The sequence below is a fragment of the Oncorhynchus tshawytscha genome, linkage group LG20 (assembly GCF_018296145.1).
Source record: "Oncorhynchus tshawytscha isolate Ot180627B linkage group LG20, Otsh_v2.0, whole genome shotgun sequence".
NCBI classification, from domain to species: Eukaryota; Metazoa; Chordata; class Actinopteri; order Salmoniformes; family Salmonidae; genus Oncorhynchus; species Oncorhynchus tshawytscha.
Window position 1 is genome coordinate 15,212,416 of NC_056448.1, and position 27,533 is coordinate 15,239,948.

Genomic DNA, 27,533 nt, shown 5'->3' on the forward strand with positions numbered 1-27,533 from the left:
AAATATAAAAACCCAAACAACAACAAACCAACTACAGAAGAAAACAATGCAGCGTATATTTACATCCCACAGAAATCAATGCCCTCCTTAGGAGATGGATGAGAGGGAAAAGCAGGAATTCCCATGGAAATATCATGGAAAGAATAAGAGGATATTGGTGGGATGGGAGAGTGTGGAGAAGCTTGGAGCAGGCAAGGAGAAAAATAATATGATAATATTGTTTTCTGTTAGTTTTACTATACGTTCACATCTCTACATTGACTGTGGCAGTAAAATAGAGTCTATATGAAAGTAGTGGTCCTTGTTTTCTGTTAACAGAAATCCAATTAGGGGTGTAAACATGCTTTTGTCAGACCAAAATATCGCCTGTTTCTCTGACAGAGCTTGATGGTTATTCTTAGATTTTACTCGGCCCTTTGGCATAAGCGATGGTTACAAACCAGGGTCAAGACAATGGGGATTAAAGTTAAAGACTTACAACTAATATGTAACAGCATGGAACAATAGAAATCAATGGGGAGGTAAAAGACTGGCCTGAACATCCGTAATGGGACATTGATTCAGGGGAATTACAGGGATGTAAGAGCTCCTCCTACTGTCCTGTGTGCCTCAGGTCTCCACATGCTCTGGGCCCTATAGAGGCCCTCTACTGTAACTGTATAACACCCCAGTGTTGGTCTCAGAGATGGTTGGGAGGGACTAGAAAAGACGACCCAAAACCACATCTGGCTGGGAATACATTTTTCAAATCTATTGATCACTTAGAAGCCATTGAAGCTCTGTGGTTGGCCTCAGGTGAACTGGATGGGGGATGTGTTGTGTTGCTGGCAGGGAGGCTGAGGTGCTGCAGAGCCCGGAGCCATGGTGAGATGGGCCAGGTTTAAGACACCACAAACTTGGTGTGCACCAGCAGTGATGGAGCCTGGGCAACAAAAGCCATGGTACATCAGCAGCAGATGTTAGGCCCTGTGGGGAAGTTGCAGAGTACAATGATGAGACCGCTCACTGCATCCTCAGCCATGTGCACCAGGCGTGATAAGACTGCACACAGCCAAGGTGTGGAAGGATTTAAGAGATAGGCAGGTGTCTGTGTGCCGCCTCCTACATGTTTACTATCAATGTGTAGCAAGGTGTTAGGATAGCATCCCCTGGTGTGCATGGGACACGGAACCTTTGTTTTAACCAAATACAGTACAATCCCCTTGTTCTTACCCCTTTCCTTAATTTCTGTTCTCCCCCCCTCCCCATTCCCCCAAGCGATTTGCATTTAACCATTCCTCTGAGCATAAACAAGGAATTATGAAAGGCTTCCCTGCAACACTTCAGACCTTCATTCAGCCCCCCTTCAGCAAAATCTGTTCCCAGCAGGGATTTGAGCCCAGACTCAGAGGGTGGGGGTAGAGGGGAAAACAGAAACAAAATAAACAAAGCAGAGGGAATCTGGGCTAGCACAGATGTTCCTGAAGTTCAGTCCCGGTGCTGAAAGCCCCATACAGTACGGCATAAGAAAAATGGGCCAAAAGACTAGTTAGTGCTGATCATGGATATAGACAATGGTAAACCGATTACTTATTAGCCACTAATTTAATTGTGATCACCATGTGTTAATTTCACCTTCCAATTACATATTGGGGTGAAATCGCTTTGAACGCTGTTGGACTGCTGTTAAGAGATTACTGCTCAAGGAAACATATTGATGAAGAAAACTAAATAATGAAGACTGGTCTAGAAACGTATTACCAGGATAGAAGAGGAAAGCCTCTCTCTGGGGTATAACCTCATCCAACAAAAGCCTCTCTCTCTGCAATATGCATACAGACTGCATGGAGAATGGAGGGCCCATTGTGCTAGAGCAATCTACTCTGGAGAGGAATGGCTATGGAGGGCTCAGTGAACAGCTTGCTTGAGAGAAACCAAAGTGACCAGTGTGTGTGTGTGTGTGTGTGTGTGTGTGTGTGTGTGTGTGTGTGTGTGTGTGTGTATGTGTGAAAACATGTCTTTGTGGTTCTAGGGCATGTCAAACAGGAAAGATTCTCCATACTTTCTGTTTCTAGTTCAGTGCACACCCTCATATCAGGATGTGGTTTCCCTAATAGTCAGCATGCGGGAAATAATTAGAATGTTATAAAAACAGGTTCACCAAAGTCACCAAAAACAGACATGAGATCCAGGCCAGGGAGATGGCAGGGGGCAGTGGAGGTATCAGATCCAGGCCAGGTTGATGGCAGGGGGCAGGGGAGGTATCAGATCCAGGCCAGGTTGATGGCAGGGGGCAGGGGAGGTATCAGATCCAGGCCAGGTTGATGGCAGGGGGCAGGGGAGGTATCAGATCCAGGTCATGGAGATGGCAGGGGGCAGGGGAGGTAGCAGATCCAGGCCAGGGAGATGGCAGGGGAGTTAAGAGATCCAGGCCAGGGAGATGGCAGGGGAGGTATCAGATCCAGGCCAGGGAGATGGCAGGGGGCAGGGGAGGTATCAGATCCAGGCCAGGGAAATGGCAGGGGCAGGGCAGGTATCAGATCCAGGTCAAGGAGATGGCAGGGGGCAGGGGAGGTAGCAGATCCAGGCCAGGGAGATGGCAGGGGAGTTAAGAGATCCAGGCCAGGGAGATGGCAGGGGAGGTATCAGATCCAGGCCAGGGAGATGGCAGGGGGCAGGGGAGGTATCAGATCCAGGCCAGGGAAATGGCAGCGGCAGGGGAGGTATCAGATCCAGGCCAGGTTGTTGGCAGGGGCAGTGGAGGTATCAGATCCAGGCCAGGGAGATGGCAGGGGAGTTAAGAGATCCAGGCCAGGGAGATGGCAGGGGAGGTATCAGATCCAGGCCAGGGAGATGGCAGGGGGCAGGGGAGTTATGAGATCCAGGCCAGGGAGATGGCAGGGGGCAGGGGAGTTATGAGATCCAGGCCAGGGAGATGGCAGGGGAGTTATGAGATCTAGGCCAGGGAGATGGTAGGGGGCAGGGGAGTTATAAAGAGTAAGGCAAGATGTTGATAGAACTTAGAGTGAGACATTCGCTCAACATTTATTACAATTTAAACTCAAACCAGTACTGCAGTCAGAAACCATTTTGAGTAAACCGACACTTTTTATGTAATATGTGGGGCACATCTGAAAAAACCTCTAGATCATGATATCATTATAAGAGCATTATTTCTGTGTTTGCTTAGGGGTTGGTAAATTATTAAATGAAAAAAAAGTTATCATGGCACAACAAAAAACTTTTCAAAATAACTTGTGTCGAAAGAATGACTTGTACAAAGAACATGGGGGTGAGAATGAAATAATAATAATAGCAACTGCGGCTTATTTGAAGCTTGCTATGAAAAATACTCTACTACAGGCCAGACACTTCAAATTATTGACACTTCAAATCATTATGTTAGGGCTTCCAATGTCCCTGTCATGTGTGGTTCTGGTAGGGGGTGTGACCATGAGAAATGAGTAATAACCTCAGTGATAGACTATCTCTGCAAGAATGGTGACTTGGTGGAGGGACGTGGTGGAGGGACATGATGGAGGGACGTGATGGAGGGATGTGATGGAGGGACGTGATGGAGGGATGTGATGGAGGGATGTGATGGAGGGATGGGATGGAGGGACGTGATGGAGGGACATGATGGGGGATGTGATGGAGGGACATGATGGAGGGACGTGATGGAGGGACGTGATGGAGGGATGTGATGGAGGGATGTGATGGAGGGACGTGATGGAGGGACATGATGGGGGACGTGATGGAGGGACATGATGGAGGGACGTGATGGAGGGATGTGATGGAGGGATGTGATGGAGGGACATGATGGAGGGACATGATGGAGGGACATGATGGAGGGATGTGATGGAGGGACATGATGGAGGGACATGATGGAGGAACGTGGTGGAGGGACATGATGGAGGGACATGATGGAGGGATGTGATGGAGGGACGTGATGGAGGGATGGGATAGAGGGATGTGATGGAGGGATGTGATGGAGGGACGTGATGGAGGGATGTGATGGAGGGATGTGATGGAGGGATGTGGGAGCAGTTAGAAACATATTCATCATTAAAACAAGGAGAGCAGAGCAAATGGTGGGAATCATCACCTCCCTCCCAAAGCCATCTTCAGGACAGACTCCCTTCCTCACACTGGTTTGTGGATAAGGCTCCTCTTCTGGCCACAAGCAGTTTGTGTTTCAGAAGAAGTGAAATATGTAACTTTTTTCTATATTTACAAGACACATAAGTCCAGATGGATTTTGTCCTTTTGATTGAGTATTTTATAGAATTTCTTGACATCTTTGATCATCTCAAAAAGTGTCACTTTTGCTCCCAGGTCAAGAAACATCACAAAAGCATATCCCCCCCCCCCCTTTCCAATCCATATCTCGGCCCTTACCTTCTCCTGTGGCAGGCCAGTGATGACCACAGACAATTATCCAGACAGATACAAAAATTACCATAGCATGTTGTTATTTGGACATGGGGAGTATTGGAGGGTGGGGGATGCCGGTTGAAAGCAACCACAACAAATGTTCAAGTCCATCATCAACTCCATCAATCAATGGTTAAGGATGTCCAATAGTGGCCATGGGTGACAGAGAGAGTGTCCACATTCATCTGGTTAGAGTCCGAACACTGTCAGGCACACTGGCTGGCAAATGGCTGTGTTGTTAACAGGCAATATCCATCCCCAGTGGCAGTTCACCACAGTCAGTGAGTTCATCTGGAGGTCGAAGGAACATCAACGTGTCAGCCAGTCCAACAAGCCCCCACGAGGCCCTGGGCTCTGTGTCTGCACTGTCTCTGAGGGAGTAGTGGGCAGCACAGGAGCAGTACATCACCAACCCACCAGAATACCAACCTACCGGTCACCTCACAAACAGTTACAAGAAAATGAAGCATTGCTTTGAGAAATCAAATATGTAAAATGGCTTGCTAGGCCTTTACAGGTGGTAAGAGATTCAACCTTCAGTTGACGTCCCTCGAAGGACCTGCAGACATCCTTGTTAACTGCTTTGCCCAATTTGATCAAACTGAGCATCGCAAAGCATTGGCATTTTAAAGAGCTTCATTCTGCCCTAATACTTCACTTCCAGCTATTCCATTTAAAGGATTTAATGAGATAGATATCAACCCACGAATTCCTCGGATCATAGAGAGCATAATACATGGTGGGCCAATTCCAGCCAGCTGCCAAATCTCGACAAGCCATTACACATGCTTGCTATATTTTACCTATAGATCGGACTACATCAAATGATCTTTTTGTAATGACAACTTGGCAAACGGAGTAGGCTCCGCAACCATTTACAGACACAGGCCTCGGCAGCCTGCGTAGACGATATCATGTGGTTTGGTTGTACACGTCTGTATACAGGTGGCAGACGTACATTTATAAAAAAGTAAACCATCCAAAGCGTGTATTTAATGTGTACCAGTTTGGATGTTTTCAGAAACAAAAAGTATAAAGAAAACAAATGCTAGTATGTACATCTAAAATAACACATCTTTGGTATGACATGAGCACATGAATAGAACTTAGCATGAGACTGTGACCTCCATGGAAATCATACAATGCTCCACTTCTTCTCCCTCGCCACGTCATTCTCCTGTTCAGAAAAATTAGCTCGTTTTAATGAAATAATGATTCCCATTAGATAGCATTATGGCCGCTGACTGGCAATTTTAATGGGAATAACAGCAAGCCTTTGAGCTCTGGTAAACATGATTTTGTATCATGATGTTTCTCTTTCTTTATATCTCCCTCATTTCATTTTCCTCCAGAAACCTTGTTTATTGCACATTCCTTTTTCACTCCAAACACAGCGTGAAAGAACTGTCATTATCCATTCCCTGGTGCAGGCACCCTACAATGTTGTCGCTGTATGGGCCAGAGCTGTAACCAAAGCGATGTTAATGTTAACGTGTCATGCATGTTGCATCACGTTTCAAGTTTCCCAAGAGCCAGGAGGAGGGGAGCAGGAGGGCCACTTTGAAGTGTTTGGAAAAATAAAGAGAGATGATAGCAGAACTCCCAGGATGCATCAGCCTTCAAATGGTCACATTCCGGGTGCCAGATGCCAAAGGCATCTAGCCATGTAAATTGATATTTTTTTGTTTTCTTCTCCTCACCTCCGCCCCCTTGTGGCTTCCCATGCCAATGTGCTAAAAAAGGCCCCAAAGAACCACTCCGCTCCATCGCCCTCTATTCAAGAGTCATGGTGGATCTGTGGCATCCCCACCCTGCCTCAACTGACAGCCTATCGCTCCAGCTGTTAGCGTCCAAAGGTGAGCGTGGTGGTGCGCTCTGGGGGAGGGAAGGGACCACCGGTGCCCTCGGACGGGACTCTAAGGATAGAGGGCGGTGAGCGGGGCCTGGCCCTCACCCCCATGGTGGCAGAGGGCACAGTGGGCAGCGCTACAGTCTGTATGGTGGCCCTCTCGCGTGGCCCCAGCTCCTCCAGGCCCTGTGGGGGGCCCTCGTAGCCCATGTTGAGCCGCAGGGGCTGATGGGCTTGGCAGTAGTCCACGATAGGCTGCTCATACCGGTAGTACGTTAGGGCGCCCATCTGGTGCGGGGCCTGTTTAGAAGAGGGAGGGAGGGAGGGAGGGAGGGAGGGAGGGAGGGAGGGAGGGAGGGAGGACGCAGGGATTGAGAATGGCAGAGGGAGAGAGAGAGAATGTGGGAGAAATTAGGTGGGAGAGGGAGAGGAGGGGCAGAGAGAAAAAAACATCAGAGATGTCAATCTCAAATGCTTCTATTTTTTGTTGAGAGCTCTGAGCACTCTAGATATCAACAAGCAGTTGGGAACAAATAATCATGAATAATTATAATAATATCTACAATTCAAACAAATATTTTTGTCAAACAGTGAGTCGTTTGTCAGAAAACAATAACAATGTGTATCAATTCACTAAATTAGTCATTCATTTACATTTGAGTCATTTAGCAGACTCTCTTATCCAGAGTGATTTACAGTTAGTGCATTCATCTTAAGACAGCTAGCTGGAACAACCACATATCACAGTCACTTATCGTTCTATATCATTTCAGCAAGCCATGACACCATCTCAGATTATTCTGAAATCTTTTCTGTCGTTAAAAACAGAATAGATGAGCATTCCCACAAAATTATTTTGCTGACATTTAATTTGATCTCTGGAAAATTAAGCTAATTGATTGTACACAAATTGGCCCTTTTAATTAAAAGGATTTACATTCAATTATATTTATTATATATTTACATTACATATCAGTATAGTACCCAACACCTGATTTGGACTATTGAGAAAGACATGAGGAAGATCCGTTTCAGATCAAAACATTGTCAACAAAGAGGTGAATTGGGAAGTTGGACAATATGGACGAACACCCCACACACCATGTCCCCCACGAACACCCCACACAGCATGCCACCCACGAACACCCCACACACCATGCCACCCACGAACACCCCACACACCATGTCCCCCACGAACACCCTACACACCATGCCACCCACGAACACCCCACACACCATGCCACCCACCGAACACCCCACACACCATGCCACCCACGAACACCCCACACACCAAGACACTCACGAACACCTCACACACCATGCCATGCCCCACGAACACCCCACACACCATGCCACCACGAACACCCCACGCCATCCACGAACACCCCACACACCATACCACCCACGACACACCCCACACACCATGCCACCCACGAACACCCCACACACCATGCCACCCACGAACACCCCCCACACCATGCCACCCACGAACACCCCACCCGACACACCATGCCAACCACGAACACCCCACACACCATGCCACCCACGATCACCCCACACACCATGCCACCCACGAACACCCCACACACCATGCCACCCACGAACACCCCACACACCTAGCCACCCACAAACATCCCACACACCATGCCAACCCACGAACACCCCACGCCATCCACGAACACCCCACACACCATGCCACCCACAAACACCCCACACAACATGCCCCCACAAACACCCCACACACCACACAACATGCCACCCACGAACACCCCACTCACCATGCCACCCACAAACACCCCACACACTATGCCAATCCCACCCCAACAACTGTCTGACAAGTAGTATGGAGCTGCACTTTGAGTATTGGTTCTTCATCCTATGTCATTTATTTCCGTGCAAATCCGGTGATGTTTTTTTTCCCTGTTCAGAGACATTAGCAATTGAAGTTGCTTGTATTATTTACAATATATTTGTGTGAAAGTACCGGGTGCCACTGTTCCTGCTACTGCCACACCCTTATCCATTATCCATTTTGCTGGTCTCTTGTGTTTATTAAATGGATCACAACATTTTCTTTGCAAATGTGGGTAGAAACACAATAGCTTTTGCTCGATGTCTTTTTACCCAATGTGAGCGTAGCATCTGTCTTATTATATGGTGTACACCATGCTGATTTCTATTTTCAAATAGTCATGCAGCCGTCCACATACATAAATATGTCGTAAATAAAAGAGAGGATCAGTGTAAACTGAAGCAGAGATCCATAGAGTCTAGACAACCACAAATGATACAAAATCAGCCACAGACACAGGATGTTCACTGCTGTTACAGCATTCTCCCCTCATTCAAGTACAATGACATAACTCAAAATCACTATGCTCGCTCCATCACCATGTCACTTGTGTCAGTGCCAGAAGCACTCGTCACATTTGGTGCTGTGTCAAGTCTCCCAGTCCCTCCCCAACCGGAGCACAGTGCCAAACAAACAGATGAGGGACTTCCAGCGTTTTCCCCAACTCACTGCCTGAGTTCACTGCCTTAACAAAGGCCAATTAGTGGAGGTTGAAAGGTGCCCAGAAACAACAGTGAGAGATGGCAGTCGTCTGGAATTAAACACATGTGCCTGACAGCGATGATAGACGATCAGATCTTACAATGGCGGCTGTGACAAGAAACAAACAAAACAAACAACAACAACAAATAGGAAGCTAAGAAAGAAAACAGAGAGAGAGATAAATAATTCCAAGGGTGCTGTCTTGTCTGGGAGGACACTGCATCAATTCAGCCCTATAAGTTCTCTAGTCTGTTGGCTGACAGAGCAAAAACAAAATGAGCCTCCTCTTTGGGTAACATGGATTCAAGGTTTATACAAGAGTAGAAGTCATGGACCCAGTCAGTTGAGCAAGATCAGTCATTCAGATAGTTGAGTTACCACAGGCAGAATAGTCCCTAGGTGTGGAATAACAATCAAAGTAGTCGTGCGCAAAGTTAAAGAGATCAGACAGATACAGAACATATAGTCCCACTGAGCTATATTGACTTGATTTGGTGTCTAATGTCTAGCAGGGTTGGGGCCAATTCCATTTCAATTCCAGTCAATTCAGAAAGTAAACAAAATGCCAATTTCCTCATTGAAAAGTACTGAAGAGAATTGGAATTTCAGACTACTTCCTGAATTGACTGGAATTGAAATGGAATTGACCCCAACCCTGTTAAGGCATAGGTTCCAATTCCTGACTAGTCTGACTGGGAACAGACTGGCCTATGTCAATAAATACAGAAAAAAAACCAACTGTACAGACTACAGAGAAAGTATGACCTCTTTTCACAAATCTGTCCCTCCCCCCTCTCTCAAATGGACTCCATTAAGCTAGACCTATACTCATTACATTATGTGCACTCAGCGGATTACTCCCCCCTCTCTCTGAGTCTCTCCTCCCTCCTCCCCCCACACACCCCTCCCCCCTAGGATTAATTAACGGATATTAACTCCTAACTGTTTCAGTGGATTCTGTCGAAGTGCCAGGGCATAAATCTGCCCAGAATGCTAGGAATGTGTGTGTGTGTGTGTGTCAGAGAGAGAGACAGAGAGAGAGAGAGAGAGAGAGAGAGAGAGACAGAACCTGTTAACACACACCTGGCGGTCTAGCAGCAACTCCACAGCACTCTCTGGCCTCAGCGTTTTGTGATTGAATTGTCTCCTCAGAGAGGAGTGGAATGGAATTAGGTGTAAATCTCAGACTGATGCGCTTGGTGTGATGAACCAGCTTAATTGGCTTACATTGTTCTTTTTGTTTGTCTCCAAAGAGAGAAAAATGTCCCCATTGGTTAATATTTATAACAGTGACAGTGCCTCGGGCAAAGACAATGCAAATGGTTCCCTTGGACCGCTTCGCCGAAACACTTTCACTTTGATCCTCTCAGCTCCGCCTCGTCTGTCTGTCTGGGCACTAGGATACTATAGCAAAGGGGAAAGATGGAGAGCGGACCCATACTCATGCATTTGCAATATGACCTTACAGTATGTTTCCAGGTAGTCTCTTAGGAACCAGGATGTGAGAGTGAATCAGAGCCATTGATTCTCTGTGCTCTGGAAGGTCACATTCAGAGAAGTGTATCCATCGCACATGCCTGCTACTCATTACGGATAGCAGTGTGCACAGTGACCGGAAACGCACTGTCATTTGCAGCTGCTAAAAAAGAATCCCGCGTGGAAAGACATTACCATAATTTATTTCAATGTGATATATATTTAATTAAATGTAATTCACTTGTCATGAAAATACTTCACTTACTCTGATTATACGGAATAGAAATAATTGTGTTCCAGAGTGCTGATTTGGTAAGGTACTTATAATGCTATCAGGGGTAAAGCTCTGTTTTCATAATGTGTTTGCAACATGAGTGATCTCCCTCTCTTTGTGTGTGTGTGTGTCTGCTGAACTGTAGGCCTAAATATATCCAATAAAATAAATAAAAAATGGTCACATGCTTCGTAAACTACAGGTGAAGACCAACAGTGAAATGCTTACTTACGGGTCCTTTTGCAGAGTTAAAGATTTTTTAAAAAGTGACATTAAAATATAAATAATGACACAAGGAATAAATACACAGTGAATCACGAATAACAATAACGAGAAAAATAACATGGCTATATGTGTGGCCTATACACTGAGTGTACAAAACATTAAGAACACCTTCCTAATATTGAGTTGCACCCCCCCCCCTTTTGCCTTCAAAACAGCCTCAAAGCTTTCACCTCGATTCACCTGGTCTGTCATGGAATGAGAAGGTGTCCTTAATGTTTCGTACACCCAGTGTAAGTGTGTGTGTCACTGTGTAGGTGCGTGAGTCTGCAACATTAATGTTGTCCTTTCCTTGCGTGCGGGTTTAGATGGCACAGATATTGCACTGGGGGCATCCATGACATGGAGCCCACCAGACAGGTTTTCAGCCCCAGAAAAACAGACGGTGTCTGAGGGGAAGTTTAGCCAAACATCATTACATTTACAAAAACAAAGCATGACCCCAGAGGAAAGCAGCTGCAATCCATGTACGTACAGTCCATTACCGTGTGCCCATTTGTATCTGTGTGTATGTGTGTGTGTGTGTGTGTGTGTGTGTGTGTGTGTGTGTGTGTTTGTGTATCAAATGTTTGTGTGTAGCAAATTTTATTAGTCACATGCGCCGAATACAACAGGTGTAGTAGACCTTACAGTGAATTGCTTACTTACGAGCCCCTAACCGACAGTGCAGTTTCAAAAAATACGGATAAGATTAAGCGATAGAAGTAACAAGTAAAAAATAAAAATAACAATACATACAGGGGGGTGCCGGTACAGAGTCAATGTGTGGGGGCACCGGTTAGTATGTGTGTGTGCCCGTGTATGTGTGTGCCCGTGTATGTGTGTGTGTCCGTGTATGTGTGTGTGCCCGTGTATGTGTGTGTGTCCGTGTATGTGTGTGTGTCCGTGTATGTGTGTGTGCCCGTGTATGTGTGTGTGTCCGTGTATGTGTGTGTGTCCGTGTATGTGTGTGTGCCCGTGTATGTGTGTGTGCCCGTGTATGTGTGTGTGTCCGTGTATGTGTGTGTGTCCGTGTATGTGTGTGTGTCCGTGTATGTGTGTGTGCCCGTGTATGTGTGTGTGCCCGTGTATGTGTGTGCCCGTGTATGTGTGTGTATGTGTGTGTGCCCGTGTATGTGTGTGTGCCCGTGTATGTGTGTGTGCCCGTGTATGTGTGTGTGCCCGTGTATGTGTGTGTGTCCGTGTGTGTGTCCGTGTATGTGTGTGTGTCCGTGTATGTGTGTGTGCCCGTGTATGTGTGTGTGCCCGTGTATGTGTGTGTGCCCGTGTATGTGTGTGTGCCCGTGTATGTGTGTGTGTCCGTGTATGTGTGTGTGTCCGTGCTAGCTAAGTGAGTGAAGTGAACATTCTGGCATTCCTATTCCATTCCGTAAGCAATCATCATCTGCTGTAAAACAAACCCAACAGTCTAACAAATGACTAAGCTTGTCGTAAGGACCGGATGTTGGGACAACCTTAAGGGCAGTAATTAGCAGGAGACAGCTGGATCAGGTGCAAAATAGTGTCCAGTGAAGGTAGTTCCAGGTGAATGACAAAATCCAATGAATATTTACAAAATGAACAGACTCTCAAAATAGAGGTTTGAATCGAAAACCTAAGCCTCAATCAGTCCTACCTTGCCAAACCAACTATAGCAGATTGGGGTATACCAGGCTATGGACAGCCTCCCCACACAGCTCACATACCAGAGCTGAACATAACTCCAGCTCACATACCAGAGCTGAACATAACTCCAGCTCACATACCAGAGCTGAACATAACTCCAGCTCACATACCAGAGCTGAACATAACTCCAGCTCACATACCAGAGCTGAACATAACTCCTGCTCACATACCAGAGCTGAACATAACTCCAGCTCACATACCAGAGCTGAACATAACTCCTGCTCACATACCAGAGCTGAACATAACTCCAGCTCACATACCAGAGCTGAACATAACTCCAGCTCACATACCAGAGCTGAACATAACTCCAGCCAGCTCACATACCAGAGCTCAATACCAGAGCTAACTCCAGCTCACATACCAGAGCTGAACATAACTCCAGCTCACATACCAGAGCTGAACATAACTCCAGCTCACATACCAGAGCTGAACATAACTCCAGCTCACATACCAGAGCTGAACATAACTCCTGCTCATAGGTGAAACAGGTACCTTTTATATATATGGCCCTTCCCTATGGACCAAACCATTAACCATGGAGCTCTTTACCCAAATATGGCATATCAAATCATGTAACAGACATCTTCATTATACCCACATTTACATATTCCATCTAAATAAACATCTGAAACATTCCTAGCTTATCCTCATAGCGAGAATACTTTCCATGAATGAATACACATTTCATAATAATAGTTCTGCAGGCCAACAGGTGGGAAAACATACTCCTTATGGAGCAACGCACCCATTTTGCCCGGACATGACAGACAAGACATGAAGCTTCGAGACACGCGAACTTCAAACACAGGACGCATTATAATATTTAAATAAACACACTTTTCTCGTCAGTGTAGCAAGTGCTCATGTGCACCTAAACATCACATCCACTGGGAGGATTGCAAAGTGGTAAATCACTGCATTTAAATGTGAAACTGAAATACGTCACAATGCAACTTGACCAAACATTTCCACTACACATAAATAGCCTTGCGCACAGTAAATACCCATGATACTGACAAAATTATATATATTTAGGATAAATGAATTACTACATAAAGTATGTGGGGAAACATGAACTCCCTAAACAGCTTATAAGGGGAGTTAATGCGCGTTTGTGACCAGAGCTACCGAGTCAGCTTTGTCACAAAACTCTTCACCCAGGCTTTTGGCCCTGTCTACAGAGCTCTGACACCCTCTGTCCTCAGTCATAATTTGGCAGATAGCCCTGGAAGTGGGGCAGAGTTTTCCTTTATGGGTGTGTTATCCAGGTGTGTTATCCACATGTGTGTATTTAAATCTAAGTGTTTCTCTAAACAAGCTGTTACCCTCCTGCTAATTCCTTAATGCACGCCACTCCCTTTATGTGCACTGCAGTATTGATTACAGGTCTCTGACACCACACAAATTAACCGGCTTCACTCCACACATAAGCACACACACACACGCATTGACATACACACACACATACAGGGCTAAATAAAATGTTCGCTGCCCCCTTCACGCACCAGCATCTGCCCACCGTTGATGCACTGTGTCCTCAGCTGTACAGACACTAGAGGAGGTTCTAAGGACAGATCACAGCAAATGGGCCTTGGAATGTTAGTCAATGCTCAACACGGGTCCCCCTGTACTGCATTCCCAAGTTTTGCTCTTGTACTCCATGCCCTAGTCTTTCACATTCAACACAGAGTATTATTACCGCTGCTATTGATTTCTCTGCTGCGTTTCTGCGGCTACATGGAAAAGTAGTACGGCTAAAATGGCCAACAACTCGAACCTCTCAGAGTTCGACAGGCTCTGTAGCTGCTACTGGGAATATAAAACACTTGCTTCTCCACTCAGAGGGGGAGCAAGAGATTCTGTCGTGACATGTCATGTACTGCTCTTTTAGTCCACAGTTCCTTGCATCGCTCAAGGATAAATCTGTGTCTGCACTGTCCTGACACAGGGGTCAACGACCTTAGATTCATTCATTAGGGAATCTGTCCGTAGACTCTTATATGTTGTTGTTTTTTATTCAATAGAAGGGCTTAGTGTGTTTGCTCATTCAAATCATCACAAGTGTCCCCCATGAATATGGATGGAGCTTATTCAGTTAACTCAAACAAAGGGGATGAGAATTAATGCAAAAAGACAACAGGGTGTCCTTGTAGGTACTTCACATGGCTTTCATTTAGTCTAAGTCAGCATGGGGCTATAAGTTCTAGAGTGAGTCATCTATAGTTCATCATGGTAATGCCGGGTTGACCGAAAAGACATACTGTAATAATGAGTAAAAAGCCATCCTCTACACAGTCTGACTGATGCAAACACTCAAACAACAACTGCTAGAACATTCGTTCTTATTAAGCAAGTGCAATTATTTGTTATTTTTTGAACCTTTATTTAACTAGGCAAGTCGGTGAAGAACAAACTCTTATTTACAATGACGGCCTAGGAACAATGGGTTAACTGCCTGTTCAGGGGCAGAACAACAGATTTGTACCTTGTCAGCTCGGGGGTTTGAACTTGCAACCTTCCGGTTACTTGTCCAACACTCTAATGGGTATAAAGGAAGTTATGGTGAGGTGTTATTTGTGTCAAAGGGATCCCATTAGTTTAATATTTTTCTGCTATTCTTTGTGAATTTAAACATTCCAGATTACTTGGCCTGAACCCTGGGTGCTCTGTGCAAGTGATGACCACAGGGCAAAATAAGGACTGTGTGGCCAGTCTTGGCTCCACGCTAGGCTGTGTCTGTCTGAATTTAATCAGAGATATTGGGAAGGAGTGAGCCTGACGTTGTACAGGCTATTAAAGACCTGACTAATAAGACATGTCAGGACGACCTAGGTGACCCCCATCCCAATATACAGAACTTTAACTTACCTTGCTATCTCCGTCCCTGTCTCTTCCTGTCTCTCCCACTCTCTAATATACAGCACTTTAATTACCTAGCTATCTCCGTCCCTGTCTCTTCCTGTCTCTTCACTCTCTAATATACAGAACTTTAACTTACCTAGCTATCTCTGTCCCTGTCTCTTCCTGTCTCTCCCACTCTCTAACATACAGAACTTTAACTTACCTAGCTATCTCCGTCCCTATCTCTTCCTGTCTCTCCCACTCTCTAATATACAGACCTTTAACTAACCTAGCTATCTCCGTCCCTGTCTCTTCCTGTCTCTCCCAATCTCTAAATATAAACAAGTCTCTCACCGTTGCCGCCTGCTATAGACCACCCTCTGCCCCCAGCTGTGCTCTAGACACGATATGTGAACTGATTGCCCCCCATATATCTTCAAAGCTCGTGCTGCTAGGCGACCTAAACTGGAACATGCTTAACACCCCAGTCATCCTACAATCTAATCTTGATGCCCTCAATCTCACACAAATTATCAATGAACCTACCAGGTACTACCCCAAAGCCGTAAACACGGGCAACCTCATAGATATCATCCTAACCAACTTGCGATCACTGCCTCATTGCCTGCATCGTAATGGGTCAGCAGTCAAACGATCTCCACTCATCACGGTCAAACGCTCCCTGAAACACTTCAGCGAGCAGGCCTTTCTAATCGACCTGGCCGGGGTATCCTGGAAGGATATTGATCTCATCCTGTCAGTAGAGGATGCCTGGTTATTTTAAAAAAAATGCCTTCCTCACCATCTTAAATAAGCATGCCCCATTCAAGAAATTTAGAACCCGGAACAGATATAGCCCTTGGTTCTCTCTCCAGACCATTTTTTATTTATTTATTTATTTATTTTTTTGACCTGACTGCCCTTAATAACCAACACAAAAACAACCCATGGTGTTCTGCATTAGCATCGAACAGCCGCCGTGATATGCAACTTTTCAGGGAAGCTAGAAACCAATATACACAGGCAGTTAGAAAAGCCAAGGCTAGCTTTTTCAAGCAGAAATTTGCTTCCTGCAACACAAACTCAAAAAAGTTCTGGGACACTGTAAAGTCCATGGAGAATAAGAACACCTCCTCCCAGCTGCCCACTGCACTGAAGATAGGAAACCGATAAATCAACTATAATTGAGAATTTCAATAAGCATTTTTCTACGGCTGGCCATGCTTTCCACCTGGCTACCCCTACCCCGGTCAACATCACTGCACCCCCCACAGCAACTCGCCCAAGCCTTCCCCATTTCTCCTTCTCCCAAATACAGTCAGCTGATGTTCTGAAAGAGCTGCAAAATCTGGAACCCTACAAATCAGCCGGGCTAGACAATCTGGACCCTTTCTTCTAAAATGATCTGCCGAAATTGTTGCCACCCCTATTACTAGCCTGTTCAACCTCTCTTTTGTGTCGTCTGAAATTCCCAAAGATGGGAAGCAGCTGCGGTCATCCCCCTCTTCAAAGGGGGGGGACACTCTTGACCAAAACTGCTTCAGACCTATATCTATCCTACCCTGCCTTTCTAAGGTCTTCGAAAGCCAAGTCAACAAACAGATGACCGATCATTTCGAATCCCACCATACCTTCTCCGCTATGCAATCTGGTTTCAGAGCTGGTCATGGGTGCACCTCAGCCACGCTCAAGGTCCTAAACGACATCTTAACCGCCATCGATAAGAAACAATACTGTGCAGCCGTATTCATTGACCTGGCCAAGGCTTTCGACTCTGTCAATCACCACATCCTCATCGGCAGACTCGACAGCCTTGGTTTCTCAAATGATTGCCTCACCTGGTTCACCAACTACTTATCTGATAGAGTTCAGTGTGTCAAATCGGAGGGTCTTTTGTCTGGGCCTCTGGCAGTCTCTGTGGGTTGCCAAACGGTTCAATTCTTGGACCGACTGTCTTCTCTGTATACATCAATGATGTCGCTCTTGCTGCTGGTGAGTCTTTGATACACCTCTACGCAGACGACACCATTCTGTATACTTCTGGCCCTTCTTTGGACACTGTGTAAACAACCCTCCAGGCGAGCTTCAATGTCATACAACTCTCCTTCCGTGGCCTCCAAGTGCTCTTAAATACAAGTAAAACTAAATGCATGCTCTTCAACCGATCGCTGCCTGCACCTGCCCGCCTGTCCAACATCACTACTCTGGACGGCTCTGAATATGTGGACAACTACAAATACCTAGGTGTCTGGTTAGATTGTAAACTCTCCTTCCAGACTCACATCAAACATCTCCAATCCAAAGTTAAATCTAGAATGGGCTTCCTATTTCACAACAAAGCATCCTTCACTCATGCTGCCAAATATACCCTTGTAAAACTGACCATCCTACCAATCCTCGACTTCGGCGATGTCATTTACAAAATAGCCTCCAATACCCTACACAATAAATTGGATGCAGTCTATCACAGTGCTATCCGTTTTGTCACCAAAGCCCCATATACTACCCACCACTGCGACCTGTACGCTCTTGTTGGCTGGCCCTCACTTCATACTCATCGCCAAACCCACTGGCTCCAGGTCATTTGCAAAACCCTGCTAGGTAAAGTCCCCCCTTATCTCAGCTCGCTGGTCACCATAGCAGCACCCACCAGGAGCACGCCCTCCAGAAGGTATATCTCTCTGGTCACCCCCAAAACCAATTCTTCCTTTGGCTGCCTCTCCTTCCAGTTCTCTGCTGCCAATGACTGGAACAAACTACAAAAATCTCTGAAACTGGAAACACTTATCTCCCTCACTAGCTTTAAGCACCAGCTGTCAGAGCAGCTCACAGATTACTGCACCTGTACATAGCCCATCTATAATTTAGCCCAAACAACTACCTCTTTCCCTACTGTATTTATTTATTTATTTTGCTCCTTTGCACACCATTATTTCTATCTCTACTTTGCAGATTATTCTACTGCAAATCAACCATTCCAGTGTTTTACTTGCTATATTGTATTTAATTCTCCACCATGGCCTTTTTTGCCTTTACCGCCCTTATCTCACCTCACTTGCTCACATTGTATATAGACTTATTTTTCTACTGTATTATTGACTGTATGTTTGTTTACTCCATGTGTAACTCTGTGGCCAGGTTGCAAATGTAAATGAGAACTTGTTATCAACTTGCCTACCTGGTTAAATAAAGGTGAAATTAAAAATAAAATAAAATAAATATACAGAGCTTTAACTTACCTTGCTATCTCCTTCCCTGTCTCTTCCTGTCTCTCCCACTCTCTAATATACAGAACTTTAACTTAGCTAGCTATCTCCGTCCCTGTCTCTTCCTGTCTCTCCCACTCTCTAATATACCGAACTTTAACTTACCTAGCTATCTCCGTCCCTGTCTCTTCCTGTCTCTCCCACTCTCTAATGTACATAACATTTTAACTTACCTAGCTATCTCCGTCACTGTCTCTGCCTTTCTCGCCCACTCTCTGACTCACTTGTATTGTCCTTTCTCCAAAGGTATTTGCTTGTAATAGAAATAAACATGATATAGGTAAGAGATGCATCTCTAAATGGTAGGCAGCACTATGAGGTCACTCAATTTCCTCATGATCTCATCCTCCTCGGCCATATCGCTCTAAGACAGTAAAAGCACTGGGAGTTATTTTTCTTGTACTGTAAGTACCAAACAAAGGAAGGTATATAGATAATACAGGTGCAGCAGGTTCAACAGCACAAAAATGCTATCTGGACAAAGGGGTTTTACTCATAAAGTTGATTTCCCGTTTCAACAGAATTTCATTTAGGGCTTACACAGCTGAAAAGGGGAGTTTGCTGTGAAATGTCAGGCTGTAATTATAGTGTGGTGTAATGCCGCTCCTCTCTCCTCGCCCACCACTCTTTGTGTGATTGCATTAGCGAGAAGGTACAGCAGTGTGAGAAGCAGTCTCGGTGCAATGCCGGGTATAGCTTATTTGAGTTTGGCATTGCTTAGTTTGACTGTTTTCTTTATGTGATTAAGTGTGTGTTTATGTGTGTGTTTGAGTGAGTGTGTGTGTGATACTGGGTATTCTAATGAGTGAGCATCACAGCGACTAATTTTAATTAAAGCAACAACCACTTATTTGGTAGTAATTATGATAGATTGTGGACTGCTGAATTAATGAGGGGGTGTACATTTTAAACTGTAAAAAATAATTAACCATGTGGGCTAAAGTGATGGGGGAAGAAGAATCCAGGTTGTTGGAAACAGCCCCTACAGAGATATGTTGTTTTCATACACACAGCGTACATCGTGATCACTCTTCACAATCAAAGAGAACATTTCACTGAGAAACCTTGACCAGGCTGCACCTCTGAGGCTGGTGCATCACAGAGCTGAATATCAATCAGAGGTAATGGATACAGGTTAGGACTGCTAGGCAGGAAGCTAGGCACGATTCAGACAGTGTAGGGCCAGGTAATTAGTGTAACGACTTGGCACATTCCTAGACCTTGATGCAGCACTGCAAGAGACGGAAATGGCACAGCTGCTTCCCCTATAAACTTTTCCTAACAATTTCTCTTTCTCTCTGTCTCTCTGTTTCGCTTGCTCTCAATCACTTGCTTGCTCTTTGAAACGCGCACACAGATAACAACAACACAACATGCACCCAGCAGCACAGGTGCACACAGAGACACATGCAAATACTGAGTGACAAGACCAGTGTTTCTCTACTAAACGTGGTTAGATGCCTGCTTTGCAAATGGTAATTAAAACAGCTTGGATCCTCAAATCCCTGATAAATATTTCATTAGGTGGCTCTTGGTGGATGCTATTGTTGACAGCACAACAATATTTACAATGGCCTTTAGAAATTATCGCACCCACAGGAACATCACCTACTCACACACAAATAACAAAAATCCTAGACAAATTAGTATACGTAATACTTGCTCATAACAGTAAATTCACATAACAACATATCAGTAGTTTTGAGTTCTGCAAAGTTGGTGTAAAAGAGGTGAATACATTTTGCTATCTATTAATAAGGACAAGTCATCTGGCACAGACAACCGGAATGGTAAAATGCTGAGGTTAGTAGTGGAATACATTGCAACTCCTGTTTGCCACATCTTCAGTTTAAGCCTAGAAGATGGTGTGTGGCCTCAGGCCTGGGGGGAGGCAAAGGTCATTCCGCTGCCCAAGAATAGTAAAGCACCCTTTAATGGTTCAAACAGACGACCAATCAGCCTGTTACCGATGCTTAGCAAAAAAAATAATTAAATGGTGTTTGATCAAATACAATGTTATTTTATAGAAAACAAATTGGCAACAGACTTTCAGCATGCTTATAGGGAAGGGCACACAACATGCTTGACACTGACACAAATTACTAATGATTTGCTGAAAGAACTTGATAATAAGAAGATTGTGTGAGCTGTTTTGTTAGACTTCCGTGCTGCTTTTGATATCATTGATCATAACCTATTGCTGAAAAAACGTAGGTGTTATGGATTTACACCCTCTGCCTTATCATGATTGAGAGTTACCTATCTAATAGAACACAGAGGGTTTTCTTTAATTGAAGCCTATCTAATACAAATTTGGTGTGGTGTACTGCAGGGTAGCCGGCTTGGGTCATTATTGTTTCTGTTTTTACTAATGACCTTCCACTGACCTTGAAAAAAGCCTGTGTGTCTATACACGCTGACGCCTCAACAGTATACATGCCGGCTACGACAGTAAAATAAATAACTGACCCCTTTAACATAGAGCTTCAGTCAGTTTTAGAATGGGTAACTAGCATTAGGCTGGAAAGTAAAAACAGTTTTTGGGATAAATTACACACTCAACCTTAAACCTCATCTAGATATATTATTGAATAATGTGGCGATTTAGCAAGTTTAGAAGACTAAACTGCTGGGTGTAACCCAAGATAGCAAGCTGTCATGGTCAAAACATATAGACTCAATGGTTGCTAAAATGGGAAGAGGTCTGTCCATGATAAGGCGTTGCTCTGCTTTCTTGATGTCTCAATCAACCAGACAGGTCCTACAGGCCCTAGGTTTGTCACACCTGGACAACTGCCCAGTTGTGCAGTCATGTGTGGCAAAGAAGGACCAAGGCAAATTTCCGTTGGTCCAGAACAGAGCTGCACATATTGCACTTAGATGTACACGGAGGGCAAATGTCAATGACATGCATGTCAATTTCTCCTCACTATTGGTCTTTGTGCGAGGTGTTCATGTGTTGAAGGTACCGAACTGTCTGTTCAAGCAGTTCGGACACTAATCGGTACCACACAAGACATACAACCAGAGGTCTCTTCACAGGTCCCAGGTCCAGAACAGAGGCTGGGAAATGCACAGTATTAAATAGAGCTGTGATTACATGGAACTCCCTGCCACCCCAGGTAACTCAAGCTAGCAATAAAACCAGATTGAAAAAACTGAAAAAAGAACACCTTACTGCACAACAGGGACTGTGTAGAGACACACAGACATTTGTATATATTTGGTATTGTAATTTACATTGCATTATATATTGGATTATGTAGGTTTATGTATATTAAGTATTCTATTAGGTGTGTTTTGTTTCCTGTTTGGACCCCAGGAAGAGTAGCCACTGCCTTGGCAGCAGCTGATTGGTGATCCTAGTAAAATACTACATACTAAACACACACGTGCACACGCAGGCACATACTCAGAAAGATGTTTTCACAAATTGGTAATCAATGGCCTTGTTTCCAACAACAACCTTGCTGGCTGTATAGCAACATGCACACACACAACCCACCCAATCCCTGTGAATACTTGGAATACGATATCAGATGAAGTGAATATTGGAATATGAGGACAAGAACTGGGAATTCTTCAAATGTAAAATATTTGAAGATCTGAATTCTTCTGAAAATTGAGAGTTTGAGGACCTTGGAGATTGGATTCCTCTTCTACACATACAGTGCCTTCAGAAAGTATTCATACCCCTTGACTTATTCCACATGAATTGTGTTACAACCTGAATTCGAAATGGATTATATACATTTTCTATCTCACCCATTTACACACAATACGCCATAATGACAAAGTGAGAACGTGTTTTTTTGCAAATGCAAATGCATTGAATATGAAATATGAATATGAAATACAAAAATATGAAATACAGAAATACAGAAATATATGTATTCACACCCTTGAGTCAATACATGCTGTATTTGTATATTGACTCAATAATAGTAATTATTATAATACTTATTGACTTCGATGTTTCATTTGTAATTAATTTGCAAAAATGTCAAAAACATCATTCCACTTTGACATTATGGATATTGTGTATAGGCCAGTGACACAACATCTCAATTCAATCCATTTTAAATTCAGGCTGTAACACAACACAATGTGGAAAAAGTCAAGGGGTGTGAAAACTTTCTGAAGGCACTGTACACATCTGACTGACAGCGTCTCTCACCACGTCCACAGCCTCTACGGTACAGCCCTGTCTGTGTCAGATCAATACCAAGGCAGTTATTGAGGCTAAGGTACATCTGTTTTTCGACCAAGTCCTTACCACAGCCAACAGTACAGCCCTGTTTGATATTCTCTGATGTGATGATCACATGCTTCGTAAATAACAGGTGTAGCCTAACAGTGAAATGCTTTGAGAAAAAGAATATAACGATAACTATACATCTTTCTATTACGATGTATAGTTAAGTAAGACTTCACAATGGGCTGATGCTGATTCAGTCTTACCGGCTATGGATTCTCTCTTCTGGATCAATCACACAAAACTCTTGACATGTCTGAATGCCTCACTGCACAGAGCATTCTCTGGGGAGGAGGAGAAGGAGAGATATACAGTGGTGCTACTCTTATCCTTACTCCTCCCTTCCAATCATGTAGGATTCATTCACTTTCAGTTTTGACTTAAAAGTGGGCCGGTGGTTCTCCCCTGTTGCTGTAATTGCTGTTTCCCGGTGTCTGTGATACCTCAGGTAGACCGTCTGACGTGCTAAATGACTTCCTTGAGGTAACCCGAAGCAGCAATGTCTATATAATAAGAAAAGGCTGATATTAAAGGACGCCTGGAATCACAGTAATCCGGTGTGCTCCCTGGTATAAGTGATCTGAATATATTATTACACTGTGAAGATCACACTACCTGTTACTGGAGAATTGCTACTGCCAAATTGAAACAGGCCTCAACTGACAATGACTGGTTCAAAACCATCTCACAGAGGGAATGCTTAGTTATAAAACACTTCACTTAAATTATACATCATAACACCATAATATATTGTTGTAAACATTACAATAAATGTCATAAGTGGCAGGATAGTGAGACTATAATCAGCAGGCTGCACATGCCTTGTGAAGTTCAGCTGGAGGGAGAATAGAAAAATATTCTATGCGTGTTTTCTCATTATAGCCCTTACAAATTGTCTCGTTGTCCTGCTCCTATCGTGGAGCTAAAGTTGCCTTTTACTTCCATTATGCTAAGTTGATGCACCTCCTTTGTGGCTGTTGTGTCCTATTTGGAGTCAATGAGGAAGGCTCACAGGGGAAGGAGTCATTATCACTGTTTATTCACAGCAAGTCAGATGTCTGAAAGGACACAACTGTTCCTGTGTGTCACACTAGGCCTATTTTAGAACGTCATTTTTTTCCTTCTAACAAGCACTGTTTGGTAGCAGCCACTGCTGGTACATGTATCAAGGTGAATGCTATGATATTTCCTAGCAGATTAGCTATGGTCAGTCTTATACTGGATAAACACCTATGAGACAGGTTTGATCAAATATAATATCGCCATTAAGATCCTACATCTTATCAAATCAAAAATTAGTCACAAGCGCCGAATATAACTGTCATGATCGTCTTAAGAAGCGGACCAAAGCGCAGCGTGGTGTGAATGCATCATTTAATAGATGACGAAAAACACGAAGTAAACTGTACAAAAACAATAAACAAATAACGACCGTGAAGCTATCATAAGAACTGTGCTGACACAAGCAACTAACATAGACAATCACCCACAAACAAACAATGAAACCCAGGCTACCTAAGTATGATTCCCAATCAGAGACAACTAATGACACTTGCCTCTGATTGAGAACCATACTAGGCCGAAACATAGAAATCCCAAAATCATAGAAAAACAAACATAGACTGCCCACCCCAACTCACTCCCTGACCATACTAAATAACGAAAAAACAAAGGAAATAAAGGTCAGAACGTGACAACAACAGGTGTAGACCTTACATGGAAATGCTTACTGACGAGCCCCTAACCAACAATTCCAACAACCAACATAAAAATATGAATAATACATAAATGTAACAAGTAATTAAAGAGCAGCAGTAAAATAACAATATTGAGACTTTATACAGGGGGATACCGGTACAGAGTCAATGTGCGGGGGCACCGGTTAGTTGAGGTAATATGTACATGTAGCTAGAGTTATTAAAGTTCAGGAGTCTTATGGCTTGGGGGTAGAAGCTGTTTAGAAGCCTCTTGGACCTTGACTTGGCGCTTTGGTACCGCTTGCCGTGCAGTATCAGAGAGAACAGTCTATGATTAGGGTGATTGGAGTTTTTGACAATTTTTAGGGCCTTCCTCTGACACTGCATGGTATAGAGGTCCTGGATGGCAGGAAGCTTGGCCCCAGTGATGTACTGGGACGTATGCACTACCCTCTCTAGTGCCTTGCGGTCGGAGGCCGAGCGGTTGCCATACCAGGTGGTGATGCAACCAGTCAGCAGGATGCTCTCGATAGTGCAGCTGTAGAACCTTTTGAGGATCTGAGGACCTATGCCAAATCTTTTCAGTCTCCTGAGGGGGAATAGGTTTTGTCGTGCCCTCTTCATGACTGTCTTGGTGTGCTTAGTTTGTTGGTGATGTGGACACCAAGGAACTTGAAGCTCTCAACCTGCTCCACTACATCCCCGTCGATGAGAATGCTCGTTCCTCTTTTTCCTGTAGTCTGCAATCACAATCTTGATCATGTTGTGGGAGAGGTTGTTGTCCTGGCACCACATGGCCAGGTGTCTGACCACCTCCCTATAGGCTGTCTAGATGTTGTCGGTGATCAACAACCAACATAAAAATGTTGCAGATGACACTATTGTGTCATCGGCAAACTTAATGATGGTGTTGGAGTCGTGCATGGCCATGTAGCCATGAGTGAACAGGGAGTCAAGAAGGGACTGAGCACGCACCCTGAGGGGCCCCTGTGTTGAGGATCAGCGAGGCAGATGTGTTTTTACCTACCCTTTCCACCATGGGGTGGCCCATCAGGAAGTCCAGGATCCAGTTGCAGAGGGAGGGGTTTAGTCCCAGGGTCCTTAGCTTATTGATGAGCTTTGTGGGCACTATGGTGATGAACACAGTTATAGTCAATGAATAGAATTCTCACATAGCTGTTCCTTTTGTCCAGGTGGGAAAGGGCAGTGTGGAGTACAATAGAGAGGGCATCATCTGTGGATCTGTTAGGGCAGTATGCAAATTGGAGTGAGTCTAGGGTTTCTAGGATAATGGTGTTGATGTGAGTCATGACCAGCCTTTCAAAGCACTTCATGGCTACAGACGTGAGTGCTACAGGTCGGTAGTCATTTAAGCAGGTTACCTTAGTGTTCTTGGGCACAGGGACTATGGTGGTCTGCTTAAAACATGTTGGTATTACAGACTCGGACAGGGAGAGGTTGAAAATGTCAGTGAAGACACTTGCCAGTTGGTCAGTGCATGCAGTACACATCCTGGTAATCCGTCTGGCCCTGCAGCCTTGTGAAAGTTGACCTATTTAAAGGTCTTACTCACATCACCTGCAGAGAGCATGATCACACAGTCTTCCGGAACAGCTGATGCTCTCATGCATGTTTCAGTGTTATTTGCCTCGAAGGGAGCATAGAAGTAGTTTAGCTCATCTGCTAGGCTTGTGTCACTGGGAAACTCTTGACTGTGCTTCCCTTTGTAGTCTGTAATGGTTTGCAAGCCCTGCCCCATACAACGAGCGTGAGAGCTGGTGTAGTATGATTCGATCTTAGTCCTGTATTGACGCTTTGCCTGTTTGATGGTGCGTCTGAGAGCATAGCAGGATTTCTTATCAGCTTCTGGGTTAGAGTCCCGCTCCTTGAAAGCGGCAGCGCTAGCCTTTTGCTCAGTGCGGATGTTGCCTGTAATTCATAGCATCTTAGCATCTGCTTCATCTGACCACTTTTTTATTGATCGATTCACTGGTGCTTCCTGCTTGAATTTTTGCTTGTAAGCAAGAATCAGGAGGATAGAATTATGATCTGATTTGCCAAATGGAGGGCGAGGGAGAGCTTTGTATGTGCCTCTGTGTGTGGAGTAAAGGTGGTCCAGAGTTTTTTTCCCCTTTGGTTGCACATTTAACATGCTGATAGAAATTTGGTAAGATGGATTTAAGTTTCCCTGCATTAAAGTACCCGGCTACTAGGAGCACCAACTCTGAGTGAGCATTTTCCTGTTTGCTTATGGCAGAATACAGCTCATTCACTGCGGTCTTAGTGCCAGCATCAGTCTGTGGTGGTATGTTGACAGCTACGAAAAATACTGATGAAAATTCTCTAGGTAGATAGTGTGGTCTACAGCTTATAATGAGATACTCTACCTCAAGCGAGCAAAACCTTGAGACTTCCTTAGATATTGCGCACCAGCTGTTATTTACAAAAATACATAGTCCGCCGCCCCTTGTCTTACCAGACGCCGCTGTTCTATCCTGTCGATACAGTGTATAACCAGCCAGCTGTATGTTGATAATGTCGTCGTTCAGCCACACCTCCGTGAAGCATAAGATATTACAGTTTTGAATGTCCAATTGGTAGTTTAATCTTCCGCGTGGGTCATCGATTTTATTTTCCAAAGATTGAATGTTTGAATGGAAGGAAGTGGGGGTTTATTTGTTTCGCCTACGAATTCTCAGAAGGCAGTCTGCCCTCTGGCCCCTTTTTCTCTGCTTTCTCTTCACGCAAATGACGGCCATCTGGGCCTGTTCCCGGGAAAGCAGTATATAATTCACATCGGGCTCGTTGGACTCCTTAAAGGAAAAAAACGATTCTGCCAGTCCGTGGTGAGTAATCACAGTTCTAATGTCCAGAAGTTATTTTCAGTCATAAGCAGCAAAATTAAGTACAAAATACGTTTAAAAAAAGTTACAAACAACGCAAAGAAATTATTTAAAAAAC

The 27,533-nt window shown here is 44.5% G+C and overlaps 1 protein-coding gene across 1 annotated transcript in view; it reads right to left on the minus strand.

Annotated features, from left to right (window-relative positions):
* Positions 1-3,946: 3,946 nt before the first annotated feature.
* Positions 3,947-27,533, minus strand: part of LOC112219378 (leucine-rich repeat transmembrane neuronal protein 4) — a 115,798-nt gene continuing 92,211 nt past the window's right edge. The window contains exon 3 of the mRNA XM_024380568.2: positions 3,947-6,562. Within this exon, the coding sequence (XP_024236336.1) occupies positions 6,257-6,562 (306 nt within the window). The 3' untranslated portion in view covers positions 3,947-6,256. The remainder of the gene's footprint in view (positions 6,563-27,533) is intronic.